This window comes from Dipodomys merriami, unplaced genomic scaffold, assembly GCF_024711535.1.
Source record: "Dipodomys merriami isolate MVZ:Mamm:240054 unplaced genomic scaffold, mDipMer1.0.p SCAF_78, whole genome shotgun sequence".
Classification (NCBI taxonomy): Eukaryota; Metazoa; Chordata; class Mammalia; order Rodentia; family Heteromyidae; genus Dipodomys; species Dipodomys merriami.
Genome location: NW_027206379.1, coordinates 4,625,804 through 4,644,156, shown reverse-complemented (window position 1 = coordinate 4,644,156; position 18,353 = coordinate 4,625,804). Strand labels below are relative to the sequence as shown.

At 64.4% G+C, this 18,353-nt stretch overlaps 1 protein-coding gene across 5 annotated transcripts; it reads right to left on the bottom strand.

Moving 5' to 3' along the window:
- Nucleotides 1–551: 551 nt before the first annotated feature.
- Nucleotides 552–16,270, bottom strand: Igf2 (insulin like growth factor 2). 5 transcript variants are annotated; one of them, XM_070009720.1, is made up of 4 exons: nt 16,186–16,270; nt 5,252–5,414; nt 3,888–4,036; nt 552–3,758 (listed from the first exon to the last, which is right to left on the bottom strand). In XM_070009720.1, the coding sequence occupies exons 2-4, from the start codon at nt 5,406–5,408 to the stop codon at nt 3,534–3,536; spliced, it is 531 nt and encodes a 176-aa protein (XP_069865821.1). In that variant the 5' UTR covers nt 5,409–5,414; nt 16,186–16,270; the 3' UTR covers nt 552–3,533. The 5 variants fall into 5 exon arrangements, with proteins under 5 accessions (XP_069865821.1, XP_069865817.1, XP_069865819.1 ...); XM_070009716.1 differs by lacking the exon at nt 16,186–16,270 and adding an exon at nt 9,494–9,658; XM_070009718.1 differs by lacking the exon at nt 16,186–16,270 and adding an exon at nt 7,672–7,757.
- Nucleotides 16,271–18,353: the final 2,083 nt, after the last annotated feature.

The following is an 18,353-nucleotide window of genomic DNA, read 5'->3' as shown; positions in this document are numbered from 1 at the left end:
CTGGCTCACCACAGTGGGGGCAGGGGCTGCTTGCTGAGGAGTTAGAACAGGAGCGTTGAAGGGAGCGGTCAGGCTTCCTGTATGGGGGGGGCAGCCTGGCCCCCCTCCTGGGCTCAGAGACCCTAAAGTCAGGTGCCCACAAGTGCCACTGGGCAGGAAGGTACAGGACCAGCCCGGCTCACCCTGCATCTGTAGCTCTGGGAGGGGACGGGGGTGATCTGGTGTGCAGAAGCCACGCCTCACCCCACGCCCCCTGGTCCCACCCTTTCTGGTGCAGCCGGCCCCCAGCCCCCACACCCGGGTGGTTGAGGACTTGGTGGCTGAAATTGTCTCCCACACTCTGGCTCCTCCGGGGAGCACTGCCCTGAGTTCCTATCCCAGACGCGCTGAGTGTCCACTTCCTGCTCCCTGCCCAGCCTGCCCAGAGATGGAGACTGGTCAGCGCTCCCTCTGCCCTCCCCCTCCCCCATTTCCTTTCTTCCTCTTTCCCTCCCTCTCTCCCTCCCTCCCTCCCTTCAGTACCCAAGAAAAAGAATGAAGGACTCAAAAAGTAAAATTTTAATTACTTTATTAGGATTGCAAGCGTTAACAGGTTAAAGACAAAACCCAAGCGTTGGGTATTGTCGGAAACAGCATGTTAAAGGGGCTGAGACGGGGTAAACACGTGGGCCACTGCGGAGATGGTCAGGGACAGTGGCACGCAGACAAGGTGTTCTGCGCGTGGGAGGTCTTCAGTCGATGGCAAGGAGGGGGACCCAAGAGGGGGGTCCACCGAAGACAGTGGGGGGAGGGAGACAAGATGGAGGACCACACTAGGCACGGGAGGCTAGGCAGGCGTCCAGGTCAGGGTGGAGCGTGACCGTGGGGAGAGCTGCAAAGCTGGGGACACAGAGTGATCTTCCGCCAGTGCTCCGGGACACCCATCCGCGAGGCAGCACGGTAGAACTGGGTGGGTGTCCAGCCGAATGGGCGGGCAATTTGGGGTGCCTCTCAGGTTTGGGGTTTGGATCTCAGGCCAATCTGTGTGTACTCTCCAATGACAACAATTTGCAATTTGGGTTTGTGTCCAATGTTCCGAATGCCCATTGCGGGAACACGGCAGTGGACCCCTGTGCTGTGGTCGGACTGGCACGGACCGCCCCCTGGGTCATGCCAATCCTGTCACCAGGGCCCAAAAGCATCGGCCTCTAGACTGCTAGTCGGGCTGCCACTGCAGGGGGGCTGCACTGGAAGCAGAAAGTGGGGGTGAGGTAAACCTCCAGCCGCCCTGGTCCCCGCACAGCCCTAGGCACCGTGGCGGTGGCTGCCAGGCATTGCCAGACCCGCAGGCCTCAGGGCCCAAGCGACCCCCTGAACGGCAGCTCTCCTGCTCTGTGGACTCCAAGACCGCTAGCCTCCCCGACTCCCGGCCTCACCCCACCTCGCTCACAGGAGGCCCCCAGAGCTCCAGACCTCCTGGGGGCAACGTGGGGTGCTGAGGAGTGGGTCCGGTGTTGCTGAGGGAGGGGGGAGCACCCCCCAGGTGCGCGGAAGGCGGCCACCTCTGCTCCCGCCTGATGGAGCCTCTCTGCCTACACTTCCCGAGCCCCTTCCCCCCCAGCCGGCGCGGCCAGCTGAGGGCCCCTTCTCGGTGACCTCCGAGCACCCTCCTGACACCTGGGACGCGCCGCTGCCCCTCCCCTCCGCCCCTCAGAACCTCCCAGGACTTGCCACCCTCCTGGGAAGCCGGCCGGTTGCGGCCTTCTCCCTCCCCTTGGTTCCCCCGTGGGGCGGTGGTCGCACCCCAGAGGGACTCCACTCCCGACTCAACCCAAGCGACAGGACAGACTCAAAACAAAAAACAAATCAAGGGCGATAAATGGCGGAGAGCAGGACGGGGTGGTGACGGTGGTGGTGAGGTTGCGCTTCCGTCCTTGGGTCGCTGCTCCCCTGTTACTGGGGACGGGTTTCATGAGCGCGAAAAAGCTAAGGAGGGATCAAAAAAAGAAAAAAAAAAAAAAAAAAAGGAAAGATGCCCCAAGAAACAAAGGGGGAAGAATCAACTGACTTCAAATTTGGACTCCAATTTCTCTCTCCGTAACTCTGCAAGCTTTCCTGTGCCTCCTCCTGACACGTCATCCGAAAATCTCCCTGGGCCACCTCCTCTCCAGGGGCTCCTCCACCGGGCCCCCACTGCCCCCCACCCGCCCCTCCAAACCGCCAGACTTCCCACTCTCCCACCATCCATGTCCATCTCCTGGGGGTCCCCCAAAAGGGAGGGCTTCCCAGGAGAGGGGCAAAGATGGCCCCTAGGGTGCTCGGTGGGAGGGGTCCCCCAGATCTTTCTACCAGAGCACACCCAGGGAGTCAGGCTACTAGAAAGACATGTCCTGCTTGGCTATGCTGTCTCCGGTCTGGCCAAACTCATTCCTCACCGCGGCTGGACCGCTTACAGGATGCACAGGGCATCGGCTAGGGTGGGGTCTGATCTAGGAGCCCAGAGGAGGCTCAGGCTGCAGGGGACTGTGGGGTAAAGCTCCAAGGGTGGCCAGGGAGCCTGGACTGCACAACGGCATGGAGAATTTAGGATGGACCTGGGCCTAATCTGCCAAGTGTGGCTTAGAGAGGTGGGCTGATTGGTTCTGCTCAGCATATTCATCTAATTGTGTGTGTGTGTGTGTGTGTGTGTGTGTGTGTGTGAGTGGGGGGTGTGAGTGTGTCAGGTGTGAATTGTGAGGGGGGGTGGGTGCAGGTAGTATGTGGGGGCCTGTCCTTTTAGGGTTGGGACTGAGATGTGAGATTTGGGGGTTGGGGGCTCATGACAATTACATTTTGTTTGCCGTGTTCATGCTCTGTCCCCTGCCGTGGTCTCGCTGGACCTCCACCCGCTGTAGTGTGTTAAGACAGTGAAGAACGAGTTTGGGTGGCTCTGCTGTCTAACAGCTAGCTGGCACTCGAGCGACACACCGGGGAGACAGCACAGAAGCAAGCACATGCCCACTGGACATTTTGGTCCCCTTCCTTGCTCTTAGGTTCAGAGACCCAAGTCTAAGCCAATTTGACTCAAGGTCCAAAGGGGCAGAGAGGAAGGGGGGGGGCATGCCAAATTCCTTTACTTTGCCAATTGTTTCTAAGCCAATTTTTTTTTTTAGTATTTTTTTCAGCCAATTGATTTTTTTTAAGATTTTTTAAAAATTGCTAATTAGCAATTCTAAAATGCCAATTAGTTTTAAGGGGACTATGCGTGAGATTGGGGGGTTGGTTATCGAGTTTTTGATATGCAGATTCAACTGGGGGCAATTTCGGGGGGCATTTTAGGGACGTTTTAAAGCCAATCGAGTTAGTTAGGTTTTGAAGATGTTACTTTGGTTCCTCAGCCCGATGGAGTGGGGCAGAGTAGCCTGACGGGAGGCGGGGCAGGAGGGCAGGTGGAAGAAGCCCATGGAGCAGAAATGGAACAGAGAGATCTCAGAGGTGGGACAAGATGGAGCCGTCCCTGGTCAGGAGAGGGTCACAGGCGGTGGTGCGGCGCAGCAGAGTTACAACAATTTGGCTCACATCTGGTTGTTGGGCATCTCCGGAGAGGAGTCCCCGTGGGCAGGGCCTTTGGACGATGGGGGAAGGTGGCGCTTGGCCTCTCTGAACGCTTGGAGCTCCTTGGCGAGTGCGCGCCCCCGGCGAGCACGCAGGAGGGCAGGCAGGCCTCTGCGCAGGCGCTGGGTGGATGGCTTCCAGGTGTTATGTTGGAAAAACTTGCCCACGGGGTATTCGGGGTTGTCCTGCAAAGAAATGGCCAGTCACCCACCGTGCATCACCTGACACGGAGACGCCCCCTGCCCCAACCCACACCCTGGCTGTGCCCCATCCCCGCTGCTGGGTGAAGGTGAGCAGAGGGCCCCCGGTCTCACCGGAAGCACGGTCGGAGAGATCGACACGTCCCTCTCAGACTTGGCGGGGGTGGCGCAGTAGGTCTCCAGGAGGGCCAGGTCACAGCTGCGGAAGCAGCACTCCTCGACAATGCCACGGCTGCGCCGGTTGGCACGGCTTGCAGGCCTGCCTGGAGCCCCACCAGACAGTCAGTGCCCACGGCCATGCCCTCCAGCCCCCCCCCAAAGGCTGTGGAGGGCAAAGGTGGCCCCTGCCCTCAGCCTAGGTCCTGGCCAAACACCCATCACCCCGCCGGTACAGGGCGGATGAAGGCAGACTGGCTGCAGGTCCAGCCCCTGGCCTCCGGTGCCTCCCACTGGCCTAGAACCTTTCTGCAATGGCCCCACCTCTCCGATGGCTTGGAAAACAGGTGAGGTGTGGTCCCTGGACTATCCCCCCACCCACTGCACTGAAAGAGAGAGAGAGAGACTGAGAGAGAGATTGAGGGGGGGGGACTGGGCAGGAGAGAACAAGACGGGAGGGGAGGAGTGAGGAGCCCATAAACCACTCTCTTCTCTTCTCCCGCCTTCCCCCTCTCCCCCACGACAGCACTCAGCTCCAAGGCTTGCTGGGGGCTTCTTGGGGCTCCAAAGGACAAGCACCGTGGGGGGGGGGGCAAGGAGAGGGGGCTGCCACAAGTGGGCTCAGCCCTGCCCTCCTCTGGGGAAAACCTGATGCTTGGTGCTCAGGAGGGACTTCCTGAGCAAGGACAGACCCTGAAGTTCCCCAGCCGCCCAGGCCAGGCAGGCAGGCGCAGGGAGGGCACCGGAGAGGCCAGGCGGGAGGAGCTTCAGAGCGCCCAGGAGCAGAGTCCTTTGCCGAGAGAAGGTTTGAAATGCAAGAACACCCTGTGAGCACTTCACAGGTGCTAAGCAGAGGCACAGAGGAGGCTGTGTGGAGAGAGCCAAGTGGGGAGACAGGGTGGTCCGTGGCCCACCACAGGTCCAGGGGTCCCCAGCTGCCCTCTGCTTCCAGCAGAGTGCCCAGGCCCAGCTCCCCAGCTGGAAAACCAAGGGGAAGAGTGAGCAATATAGTCAGAGCAGGATGTGAGGCCCAAGTCTGCTCCCCTGGGCCCCTTTTCAAAATGGCCAGAAATGGAGAAAGGTGTACGGCTTAGTAGCTGGGAACTCCCCCCCCCCCCCCCGCCACCCCCTACCATCTCCACTAGCAGCTCAGACCCAGAGAAGAGGCGTTGTGAATGCACAGGGCAAGCGAGGCCCGGCCTTCTCGTGAAAGGGGACAAATGGTTGGTAAATGTGGACCGCTGACCTTGGAGTGCCCCCCATACCCCTCCCCCCTCAGTCCCGGGCCAGGCACCCTCCGTTCCCCCTCAGGAGCTACTTACTGAAGTAGAAGCCGCGGTCACCACAGACAAACTGCAGGGTGTCCACCAGCTCCCCGCCACACAAGGTCTCACTGGGGCGGTAAGCAGCAATGCAGCACGAGGCAAAGGCCAAGAAGGTGAGAAGCACCAGCATCGACTTCCCCATTGGGAACCCCATCGGTGTCTGGCAAGACAAAAGGCAGACAGGGCCATGAGCGGGGAGCCCAGACCCCTCCTGACACAGCCACCTCGAAACTCAACTGAAACTGGAAAGCCGGACTTCCTGTTAATGCAATTTGTGTTTTAATGATGGAAATGACACGCACGCTCAAGTTGCCGAGACAAGAGCACTGCTCTGGTTTTCCAGACACACAGTCAATCCCATGTGGGGACCGATCCCCCATCACGCGGGCAGTCCAGCCACACCCACAGATGCAGGGGCCAGCGCCAGACACTGCACTGGACCTGCCCCCCCCCACCCCATGATGTCATGGGGGCCGGGCCAGCCCGGTCACCACTCCACCATGGACCATGTGCGCCCAAGAGGGCAGTTGCCGTTCCCCCCACCCCCACCTGGGCAGGGAGTTCTGGGAGGACCACCCCTTCCTGACCAGCAGGGCCAGGTACCCCCCTCCCCCACCCCCACCCCCACCCCTACCCCATGTGCTGCACAGAGATCAGGTCAAAGATCCAATGGTTAGAGCAACAGTGTCACCCACACTCCCAGGGACCTAGGTCTCGGGAATCACAGTCCGTCTAAGTCCAGTGGGCCCTAGACAACCCAAAATTTAGGAGAAAGCCCCAACTCCCCTTTGCAGCTCCCACCACCCCAGGCCAGAGACCATGGAGACCCTCGGAGACCACCAGTCTCCCTGACGGAATCTCAACCTCATCAGGGGCGCCTTGAACAGCAAGGTCAGGCCACGTGGGAGGCTGGTCTCCTCTGGAGGGACGGCAGGCTTTAGGACACACCCCCTCCACAGACTAAGTGGCTGCAGAGCTGGCTGGGGCCAGAGCTAGCCCTGGCTCCAAGGTGGACCCCCCCACACACACCAGGCTCCCCACACAGGCACCGGGAAATCTCTTAAAGCAATAAATCATGTGGAGAAAGAAACAATCTTGCTGGAGCTCTCTCAGGAGAGCGGCCCGCTTCACAGCGAGGTCTGAAAGTCACCTTGCCCGCCTCTCCACAGGACCCCCCCATCCCCCACTTCCAAACTCTAGGAACACTCAGCCGGCGTCTGTCCGAGGAGCAGCTGGAGGTCCCGAAAACCCGACCACTCCAGCTCCATGTCCAAGCCAGGGCGCCGCAGAGAGCAAGAGACTGGCCTGGAGGCAAGTGGAGGTTGGAGACCGGTGAGGGTCCAGGAAAAGATGCAAGCTGTCGGAGGAAAGAGGCAGAGGGGAAGAGAGAAGAGAAACGGGAGGAGGAGAAGCCAGGGAGCCAGGTGGGAGCACAGGGGGCAGAGGCCCAGAAGAGGACGAAGGCGGCAGAGGAGGCAGCAGGCCGGGCCGCAGGGCGGAGGGCCGAGGCTGGGCCACTGCCCCAGGGACCCCATCGGGCAGGGCAGGCCAGAGCCGGACGGCAGCAGGGTCTTGGCTCCACAGCCCTTGTTACCTGCAGCTGGACAGGAGGCTCGCTGCGGCTGGAGGAGAAGGAGGAGGAGGAGGCTGGAAGTCTCTCACAGGAGGAGCTAATGTCCAGTTTGCAAGCTGGTCAGTGCCTCGGCTTTTATGTCTGAGCGGGCTCCGCCCAGCCCCGGCTCCACCCCACCCCTCCCCGCTGACCACTCCCCCCGCCCCCTTTGCACCCGCCCCCTCCCTCCTTCCAGCCAGTCCCCTGTCTCCCACACCCCCCCCATCGCTATTCCTCCGCAGAGCACCGCGAGGGGGGGCTCGATCTGCGCCCCCCGGCCCAGCTCCGCACCGGGGCCGCGGCGGGGGGAGGGGAGGGGGGAGGGGGCTCCCTTCCAGCTACGTCTCATGGAAACTTCCATGCTGCCCCGGCGAGAGAGCGGGGGGCCGTTCACCCCTCTCTGCGCTATCCCCGGCCTGGCCCTCCCGAGCCTCAAGCCGGCCCCTTCTCCCCAGATTCCAGGCTGAGGGGCAGAGATGGGGGGGAAGGCAATACTGCCAATGTGGCGTCTGGCGGGCCGCCTTTGCCAATTCGGCCCCCTCCAGCCCCCCCAGCCCCCCTCCTAGACTCGTCTGGCACCAAGTCAGCACGCCCCAGTGGGTTTCGGCCTCGGCGCCGAGCCCCGCGTGGCCCAAATCACACTCCCCTCAACAGACCAGGAAGTCCGTGCGCCCGGCGGACGGCTGGAACCCGCGCCGCGCACCCTCCGCCCTCCCCGCGCCGCGCCGCGCCGCGCGCCTCCGGCCCGGACAGCTCCCAGCCCCCCGCCGCCGCCGGCGGCCGCCGCGCGCCCGGCCCCGCTTACCTGGAAGCCGGCGATGCCGCCGCCCACCTCCCTGCTGCGTGGTCTCAAACCGAGCAGCGGGCGTTGGCCCTCCTGCCGGGCACTCCTCGGCCAGCGCCGCTCTGGCCGGGTCGCGGGGGCCGGATGGCGCCCGGCAGAGCGGGAGGATGGCTTTTTTTGGGGGGGGACTCTTCTGCTTCTCTTAGGGAGGACGGGCAGTCTCGGGGCTGGGGCGGGCCAGATGTTGTACTTTAGGGGGGGAAAAGGTGTCGGGAAATGAGGTCAGCTGTTGTACCAAGGACAGATCGGGGGCAGAGACAGAGAGAGAGACAGAGTGAACGAGAAACGGGGGGGGGCCAGAGAGAGGGCGAGAGGGAGAGGGGACAGCGAGAGGCGGGCAGGTCACAGGGGGAAGGACAGTCGAGAGAAACAGAAACCGGAGTTAATCCATGGCGCAGAGGGGGGGCGGCGAGACGGGGAGGGCGTGGAGGCCGGGAGCGGGGTGGGGGCGGGCGCCCCGGGAGGGAGGCGAGGGGGTCCGCGCCGGGGCCGGAGCCGGGCGCGGACGCGACGTCGGGGTCGGGGGCGGAGGTGACAGGGCGGAGGAGAGGTGGGGGGTCCCCGGCCGCGAGCTACCCAGCTCGGTGTGGGCCGACGGAGCCCTCGGCCGTCGCGGGCCCGGGCCTGGGGAGGGGAGGGCGTGGCGGCGCCGCGGCCGCTCGCTCGGGACGCGGCGGACAGAGAAGGGGAGCGGCCGGCGCGCACCGGGGAGGGCCGGGAGGGGAGCGCGGGGGATGACGACGCCGGCGGCCTGCGAGCCGGACTGCCTGCGGTGGGGACCGCCTCCTCGGGCGAAGCGGGACGGGCGTCGAGGTAGATGGAGAGGAGGCGGCGGGGAATCCGCAGGACCGGCGGAGCGCGGCCCCGCCGACGGCGCCCGAGACGGGAGTTAGCAGCGAGACGGCGGACGGCGTCGACGCGGGGCCGCCAGCCCGGATGGAGGCGCTGGCGGGCCGAGCGCGGGCGGGCGTGGGCCGGGAGGCGGGGGGCGGCCGGAAGGGGGGGGCCGGCCCCGGCCTGGCCTCACGCAGCTCCGCCGGAGAGCAGGCGAACTGCGGGCGCCGACGCCCGGCTCTTATAGCCGCGCCACCCCGCGGCTCGGCGCCCGCTCAGGCCCCGCTGGCCGCGCGCCCGCGCCAATGGGCGCCCGCGGGGGCCCTCGCCCCGCCCCGGGACCGCCCCCCGCAACTCGAGCCACGGGCGGGAACGCGGGCCGGGGCCCTCGGGCGGTGGGGGGGGTGGCCCCCTCGGGGTACGGCCGCCCGGCCCGGGTGGGGGCTGGGAAGCCCCCCGAGGCGATCGCGCTCCCAGGTCCTCCCCACCCCCACCCCGCTCCGAAGGCTTCGCGGGGCCTGGTCTCGTTTCCGGGGGGCCGGGGCCGGCGGCCGAGAGGCCCTCGGAGCCGTGGGGAAGGGGTCTCCCAGGAGCGGGGGGATCTCGGCGCAAGCCCTCGAGTTATTGGGGTCTCGCAGTATTGGGGGTTCACGGCGCAGGCCCTCGCAGTAACCGGGGTCTCGGCGCGCCCCCCGGGTCCCGGCCGGCAGCGGCCCGGGGAAGAGGCGGCTTCCCCAGGTTCGCGCCGAGCGCACGGCCGCCACCTGCCCCGGCAGGCGGAGCCCGCCGCGCGGCACCTCGGACGGACGCCTGGTCCCGAGCGCCCCCCGGCGCCGCGCGGAGCCCGGAGCAGCCCGGGAGGCCGCCAGGTGCGCGCGCGCGGGGCCGGACCGGCCGGACGCGGACCGGCGAGGAGAGCAGCGGGGCGGAAGCGAAGCTCAGTTCCTACCTGCGCGGCGGAGCTCACCGGGATGCGCTTAAGCAGCTCGCTTTGGGGACCCACCCAGAATATCCGGACAATGGCTCCCCCGTCCTCGGTGCGTTGGCCTTCCGTAGACGCGGGTTCAGCCCCGGGGGCCACCACGATAATTTGGGGATCTGGGGAACCCATCTCCTGGAGAGTTTGGACGACGTTAACTTAAGTAGTGTGATTTTTAAAAACCAAGTCAAAACCATTCCCTAATCCGTGCACCCCGTCCACCCGCGCGGCCCGCGCCTAGCCCGGGCGGCGGAAGCCCGCGCGCCCGCTCACCCTTCCCCGCCGGGAGCAGCGGCCGGTGCTGGCTCGGCGCGCGCCCGCCCGCCCGAGCCCGGACGGCCGGGCGGCCCGGCGCGCGGCCCCGCACCGCCTTCCCCCGCAGCCGAGATCGTTGCAAAGAGAAAAGGAAAGCGGCGACCGTGCGGGGCGCCCAGCCCGAGGGAGTGCGGGGCTGCCCCGTGCCGCCATCGGGGCCTCCCGGGCGAAGCCGGGAGGCGAGCGAACGCCGGGCGAGGCAGGAGGGCGGCGGGCAGCGGCGCGCGCGCGCGGGGAGCTCACCGCGAGGTCGGGGACGACGTCCGCAGGCGCGCGAGGAGCCGAGGAGGGCGGCCGAACTCCCGGTGGAGGGCAGTGGACGCTGCTGGAGGTGAGTGGACCCCGGGGGGGCAGTCCCCGGTGTCCAGGGGCAACGCCCAGTCGATTGGAAGACTCGGGTACGATGCCCAAATTTGGGGGAAACTGGGGGCAATGCCCAGTGGTTCCCGGGGCGCGGGAGCCGCGGCGCGCACGTCCGCACGTCCGAGCGGTCGGCACCGTTGTCCTGGTTGTGCCGGGCACACACAGAGGTGTCCAAAATCCAACGGGAGGCTAAGCCAGTGCCAGCGCGCGGGGGGACCGGGGAGACTGCCCAGGGCGGCTGGCAGGTCAAAGACCGTGCCCCGAAACCGGGCACCCCAATGCAGAGCTCTGTCCGGCTTGCAGCGGAAAGGCAGAGTGACGGGGGAAGATTTTGTTAAGGGGAGGGGGGAGTCGTGATTAATGAGTAAATCTCAGACTCCCCGAAAATGCAATTCAAGTGTGGGAGATGAGAGAAATTGCTCCGTGCGCTTGGAGGGGGACTAGGAACTCAAGTCTAAAATTGGGGAGCCCAGAAACTTGATCGGCAAGTTTTTTGGGGGGGCTCACAAAATCAAGAGTAATTTGCAAAGATTGGGATTTTTTTTTTTTTTTTGGTCAAGTCAAAGAAATTTCTTAAAATGAAATCTGGGGAACCTGGGAGACACGTTCCCCAGCAGGGCAGAGACAGCAGGCACATGTTGGGGCTCTGAGCAGATTCTTATTAGTGCTGGGGGGGAGCAGGGATCAACGTCCACATGTTGGGTGTGTAGATCAATGAGCGCACTGACCTGTCTGGGCACGGCAGATGCGGGGAGAAGCCTTCAAGTTGGGGGAAATCATTCAAGCTTACAGTTTGGAGACCACTAAAATTTTAGGGAGAGAGTTGGGGGGACCCAGAGTACAAGCAGTCCATTTGAGAAAGGCGGTGTGGGAGAGCAATGTCCTTTTCTGATTTAATTTGATAAGTAAGTGTGGCTTAGTTTTTGGTTTGGTTTTGTTGCTGAAATGTGGGGGGCATCCTCTAGATTTTCCTGGGCCACATTTTGCTGGGAAATCCCAGCAAAACGCGTTCTAAGTTTTGGGGATCTGTGAGGTGGGGAAGGAGATTGCCATCTAAATTTAAGGAGGCTGAGTTAGTAGCTAGGAAATTTATGGGATCTTTAAAACCTGGGATTTCTGGGACCCGGGAACATTTTGTTATTGTTGTTGTGCTTAAGGGGGGACCCATGAAACCTGACCTAATTTAGGGAGACTCCGGATGGGGGTGGTCATAAAGTTGTACAAAGTTCATTAACATTTTATAAAAGCTGTGTTTCTGTGGAGGGAAAAATTCTCCTTTTTTTTTTTTTGGACTGTAAACATTTTCTGTATCTAAGGAAATTACATATTTTTTAATCCAAGGATCCAGGAGAGTTGCTTGAAATTCTTCAAGGACTGTGTGGGGGTCTTGGGGGGGGAGTAGGGGGCGCATCATCTAAGTTCTAAGAAAAGGGATTAAGAGTCCCTAAATCTTAGGGCCTGGAGAATCAGTGCTCTGCATTGGTGACCTGAAGGGCCAGCTCAGTGTTTGCAGGAAATATTGCCTAAGTGTGGGGGACTTTGGGTACGTGGCCTGCACTCCAGCCAGAGAACACAGGGCCGTTCCATGACCCAAGTATAATACTGAATGTGTTGGGGGGGCTGCAGGACATTGCCTAATATTGGAAGGAACCCCAGCACACGCAAACATGGGAATCGGGAAAAGGGTCCTGCGGCTGGAATTTGGAAATCGGTGTTTGCAGTTTACAAAAATGCTTGTCAGCTAAGCTAAGGGACCCAGGTGGTGTTTTAGCATTCAACATGTTAAGAGACGGGAGAAAATTCTGTTTGGGAATTATGAATCTTTAACAAAGTCTGAGTAGAAAAAAAAAAAAAAAAGCCCAGTCCCCGGGCTGGCTCTGTGCTTGGATGACCTGGGACCCTCAGCACCCTGTGAACACACCTGGGATAAATGTCCCCCGTGTTTGTGGGGCCTGCCTGAAGCACCCCACATTCTAAAGAACTAAAGTAAAGGGTCAGGAAGCTGACAGTTGTGGGATTGCATATCCCAAAGTTGTGTGGCTCATGGCCGTGTGTGTGTGGGGGGGGGGGGCTGTTAAGTAAGTTTTCATTGTTGGAGGGTGAAAAAAAAAGCATCTTCTCCCATCCTAGATGGGAGACCTTAGATGGCTGAAACGTTTGGGTACGATGCCTGACTTTGGGGAAAGGCGGGGGGCTTTGAGGGGGGGTCCAGGCCTGGGGGGGGGAGCTGGTCTAGGAAAAGAAAGAAAGGAAAATTGTTCGGGGCATTAGAGAAAGCTAGGACACAGGAACCCAAGCTCGGGACCACAGCTGGTGGAAGTCGGTGTGGAAATTCCGAACCCACGAGGCAGACAAAGCGAGAAGTGTGAGGGTGGGCACCGGGAGGCCACTTCCAAGACTTAGCCCAGCGGCCGCAGTGCTGAGGCCGCGGGAGAACCGAGGTCCCTTGCGTGGAGACAGCGCGCGGACGCTGAGGGCGCGCGTGGGCGCCGCGGCGCGGTGGGGACCTCGGTGCCCGGGAACCTAGGTCGGGGCTGGGGGACGGATGTGAAGGCCGAGGGGGGAAATGCGGGGTTGGGCGCGCGGCCCCGCGGTTCTACATCGGGAGGCGCCCCTCTGGCCCCCAGCCGTCTGAAACTCAAGTCAGACGGCTTTGCTGCGCGCCCTGCACGCGGTGAGTGGATCTGGGGGAACCCGGTAGACCCCAGAAACCGGGCCGGCTGCGGGGGGCCGCAGATCCGGGAGGGGGCTGCATTTGAGAAGCCGAGGGCCCGGTCTGCGGGGGTCGGCGGGGGGGGGGGGGGGGAACCCGGGGACCCGTGCGCCCCGCGCCTGCAGCAGCTGCGCCGGCCCGCCCGGGGCCCCGCGGAACGAGGGGGGGGCGGCGGTGGGGCAGGTAGCGTGGGCGCCCCGGGACGTGGACCGCTCCCTCTCCGGCCCTGTCTGAGCCAGCGCCGGGCGGGCTGGCCGGGGAGGGGGGGTGGACGGGGGCGGCCGGGCGCTGCTCCCCAGGTGTCCTCGGTCCCCCGCGCCCCACCGCCCGCTGCGCCCCACGCGCTTCCTCGCCGCGAGCCTAGGCGAAGCCGCGGCCGGGCGGCCGCCGGGGGGCAGGCTCGGCCCTGGCTCGGCCTGGGGACCTCGGGGTACCCCGGGCAGCCGCCCCCCGCCCGCCCCAGCGCGCCGGGAGCCCCGCGCCGGCGCCCGGCCTTCCCTGACTGCGGCCCATGGTGACTTTGTTTGCGCAACACGAAAGTGGAGAGGAAATGGAGGGGGTGCTGGGGTGTCGGGACCCCTTTTCGCTTTCTCCACGAGGATTTGCCACCCATTTCCCCCACGGGGCCCAGGCCCCCGGGACTCAGAGAGGGAAGCCCGGGATGTTAGCCTGAGGGAGGGGTCAGCGTGGGGGGTGAGGGGAGGGCTGTGGCATGGAGGAGGCCGGAGGGGACATCACCCCCACCCGGTGTAGAAACCACGGCAGACTGGGGGTGCCACCCTGGGGTGGCTGCTCTCACCGGTCAGCACCCCCCCACAGGGAAGGAGCCATGAGGCCTGGCACATTGGGGCTTTGGGCAGGAAAGGGTTAAGGCCACAAGACAGGTGTGGGGACCAGGCGAAGGCATTTCCTTCCCGCTGCCCGAGTGCCAAGGCCAGGACCCCCCTCCCATGAAAATCAGCCCAGAGCAGGGGCACTCCCCCCTCGAATTCCAGCCCGCACCAATCACCCCGCGTCCCATTCCAAGAACATCTGGTCCGTCTCCCCCATTGCTGCCCCCCTCTCCTTCCCACCCACCCCTCCCTGCATTCTCAGGCCACGGGTGTGCCTGCCTGCAGACCTCGGAGCCGCAGCAGCGAGGAGGCTGGGGCGTGGAGGCCGGGGCGTGGCCCTCTGCCTCTCTCCGTGGGGACTTGTCGGTTTGGGGGGTGAAGAGTAGAAAGGGCCTGCCCGCACCCTGTCTGCAGCAGCGTGGGGCTGGTTCTGAGCTGGGCGGAGGGGTCTGGGCCGGCTGGAAGCAGGGCTGGCGCCCCCGGCCCTGCTGCCAGCTCCCAGGCTGGGGGGTGTGTGGCTCACCGGGTGGTGAGAGTCCAGGCCCAGAGCCCTGCTCTCTTCCATATTGGGGTCATCTGACAGGGCGGGGAGTTGCTATTTGGGGGTCCCTCTGCTCTGCTCGGCCCTGCAGGAGTGCCTATCCCTGGAGAAACCATTGCCACGTGGACCACGACGTGCGTCCTGATTGGCCAGGTAGGAAGAAGCTGGGGGTCACCTTGGGGAGCTCACTGGAGAGCTGGCTGCCAGGGCCCGGGAGCCATGCCAGGGCAGGGGGCACACACGCACTTCCCTCGCTCCCCCCCCCAGCTGCCCAGAGCCCTCGCCTGGCCTTATTTAGTCAACAGCGTGGCTGATGGGACAGCGCCAGGTCACCCTAGGGCTCAAAAGGGGCCTCTCCCACCCCGGCCATGACCTGCGGCCAGCTTCTGTCCCTGAGCCCTCTTCCCCTCCTTCCGGACAGGTCCCACCAACAGCTTGAGGGGGGCTGGGGCAGCATTGGTGTGGCCCCCGCGCTGAGGAGCACAGGGGCCACCACTGGGCAAGGGCTGGTGTCCCCCGGGTGAGGAAATCCCAGTTCTGAAGAGGATGGACACCCTTCCAGGACGGGGCCTCCCCTCAGAGACTGGCCCGCGCCCCATCCTGGGCCTTCCGGCCTGTTCCCCAGTTGCCTGCCTGGTCCGGCGGTGGGCCTTCCCCTCTCCCCGCCCCGTTTCCTCCCCTAGCTGCGCTCCCAGCTGGCCGCCGGCCACCCCCCAGCCCACCCTTGGGCACCCCCAGCTCGGCACCCCTCCACACCCTCCTTCCCCCCCACCCACCCTGCCCTGGAGCCGGGCACCCCACAAGGCTCAGGGAAGGGGCCGCACTGCCCGGAGCCAGCAGCGCCCAATGGCACAGGGCCCATGGCGGATCAGCACACCCACAGCCAACAGTAAGTCGGGGTCGGGGGCGGGGGGCAACGAACGGTGGGCCATGGGGGGTGCACTGGGGAGGGACCCAGGCTGCTCCACTGGTACCTGTGACTTACGACACCTTCTAAGGAAAGGCCTCTTCTCCCTGGTACCGCTGCCTGGAAGGGGGTCACCTGCCCACTCCGCCCCTCAGGCCCCAAGGCCTGCTGCCCTGGTGGCAGGGGTCAGGCCCAAGGACACAGACCCTCCAGTCACACCCCTGTACCCAAGGCCCAGGCCTCGCTCCCTCAGCCCTGTACCTGATCAGCGAACTGCAGGGACAGCACCCCCAGCTTGCTCTGGCCGAGTGAGCCGCGCGGTGGTTCTGGGCCCTGGGCCTCCTGACTGCCCACACCCCCTTCACACACAGGAAGCCCCCGGCCTCCGCCACACAATGGAATCGCCGGCCGCCGCAAGGCCGCCCGGCTCAGGGGGCGTTTGCGGTCATTATCTCATTTTCCGCCCGCACAATTGAGACCGCCACCCACCTTGACAAACAGGGCGGAGGAGGGGGCCCCTTGCACCCCACCAGCTGGACCCAGCTTTTCTCGAGGACTCTCCCTATTCCCACCTGCTGATTTTCCCCCTCTTCTCCCCCCTTCCCTCAGCCGGAGCCCCTGCCTTCCTGGCTGGGACAGCCTGCCCTCCCCCTGCCTGCTCCGGCCTCTGCCCTTCCTGGCCAAGAAGCTGCCGCCGCCACTGCTGCTGCTGCTGCCGCCGCCGCTGCCGCCACCGAGGCCTAGGAGCCCTCGACGCCCAGCCCCAGATGGGGTGCCCAGAGCCCCCCTAAATTCCACACCCTGCGCTGGGACTCCGTGCCCCTTCACCCCACCGTGTGACTCTGTGCCCCTTCGGCCCCGTGGGCTTCCTGTAAAGCTGCAGGGTGGGGGGCAGAGGCTCCCGGTCTGTGCCCGGGCACTGGACACATGGACTCCAGATCAGCTGCACCTGCGGCTGGGAGCGGGCAGCAGCGGACGCCGGACACTTACCGCACGGGGCTGGCGCTGACCCTGCCACGGGCCGCGGGCCGTGGGCCTCAGTCTTGGGAGCGCGGGGACCTTCTTAGCCACAGGCCGCAGCAGCTCACCTCGGGGCTGGGCGGGCTGGGCTCGGGGGCTGCTCCGGCCTGCTGGGCCTCCGGCTGAGAAGGCTGCTCGGGCTGCGGCTCGGGCTGGGCTGGCGCTGGGCTCTCGGGTTGAGGACCGGGGCCTCCCTCTTCCCTTGGAGGCTCAGCGGTGACCACTCGGCCCCTGGGGAAAGCAGAAGGATGATCTTCACATGATCCCCACGCAGTCAACCCCTCCCCACCCCGGCCTGCTGCCACCAGGAGCACCCCCCGCCCCCTCTTCTTCCCCACCTGCTCCTCCAGCTGCCCAGACCCCCACTTTTCACATACAAAGGAGGGGGACAGTTGGGCACAGCTATCATGCCTGACACCTGCGGGTGTACTGTCAGTGGGCAGGCTGGCCCCTTCCTGGGGGGGGGGGGGCCTTTGGTGAGGACTCACAGCACAAGATAGGAGCGCCCCCTCCTGCAGGGCACACAGCACTGCATCAGGAGGTCAGCCCAAGGAGAGGGTCACCAGGCTTCGGGGGAATGAGCCCCCCACCCCACCCAGACAGCACTTGTGGGGGCTGAGGGCTGGGACGCAGGGGGCACCGTGCACACACGGTCCTCTGCCTGTGGGCATCGCTGGGGCTGGGGGAGGCCACTGGACCCGGCCGTCCACCCTCAGAGAAACAGCACCCCCTGCTGGGCACTGCGCTAACCCTCCTAACTCAGTGCCTCTGTGGGGGGGGGGGAGCATCCTGGGGTTGTCTCTGTGCAGAGAAAGGCCACCCAGCTCCAAAGCTCAGCCTTGGACCCTGCCTGGCCCCATCCACAGTGTCATTTTTGAGGTCATGATGCAGGGAGCAGCCATGTACCCTCTAATCTCAGATCTATGAGGAAATGTCTCCTAGAAAAGCCCTTCCTCACACGCTGGTGAGAACAGCGGTTCATTCCCGCAGGCAGGCGCCCGGCCTCCTCCCTCCAGCCCCAGCCAGCCATGTGGGGAGAGCCATCTCCCCGCCTGGGGCTCTGGGGCAGGGTTCCTCTACCCTGTCTCCAGAAGGCCGTCTGCCGTCTGGTCCCATGTCCCACCAGGCCCCCGATCACCCATGCTCAGCCACGGGGGAGGCAGGCCGGATACCTGTACTCTAGTCGCTGCGTGGTCCCAAGGGCTCCCGGACGGTGGAGGAAGAGGACCGGGGAGTCGCTGGTGCCCAGGGCTCTCTGCCGAAACTGCCCGGACGATGATCCGCTGGCTGGGCTAGGATTAGCAGTCTCCGCCAGAGTAGGGGGTGCTCGGGCCGGGGTGCCCAGACCGCCCAGCCGGGCCTGCGAGGAGGTGGCGGGGGACGAGGCTGAGGCTGCGGAGACAGGGAAGGGCACTTTGAGAGTGTGCATGGTAACAGGCCCCGGGAAGCGGGATGGCCCTCCGCCGCTCAGCTCTGCAGCTGCTGGAGTGCCAGCTGAGCGGTGCCGATGCCCCTTACCTCCTCGTCCCCCCCACGCCTCGCTCCGGACCCCTCCAAATTTGGGAACGTTGGTGCCAACTTGGGATTGCTGGGTCAGCTGGCTGGGGCACCTGCCCATACCAGGGCACTAGTGCATTAGTGGGTGGGGCTTTGCCACGCCCCCTACCCCCCCTCCACACCACCCCCTCCAACGGAAGTGTGTCTGTGGGCGTGAACATAAGCCTGGAAGCCAGGGGGTGGGGACTGTGTTCAGGGGGTGGGCTGTGGGTGTGATATCACTTGAGTGACACTTGGCAGTCACCCTGGAATGTCTGTGGGCGTGGCACAGGTAAAATGGGGGCGGGGCTATGCAAAAAAGGAGCTGAGTTCGAGAACAAGCATAAAAATTGCCTTTTATGTGCATCCAATGTGGCTGCAGCCCAGGGCAAACACATTGCCCATGTTTTATGGATGCAGGGGTCTGCTGGGAGCCTCTCCCTTGACTGCACGTGTCTGACCAGACCCCCAACCCCACGTGGGTGGCACCCGGTACCATCGAGGCACGGGTGTGCTGTGAGCGCCATGCAGCAGGTGGTGGCTCGGGCGTCACCGGGCAGTCTGCCCAGCCCATTAACAGCTGTGTCAGCCTGGCCGACACC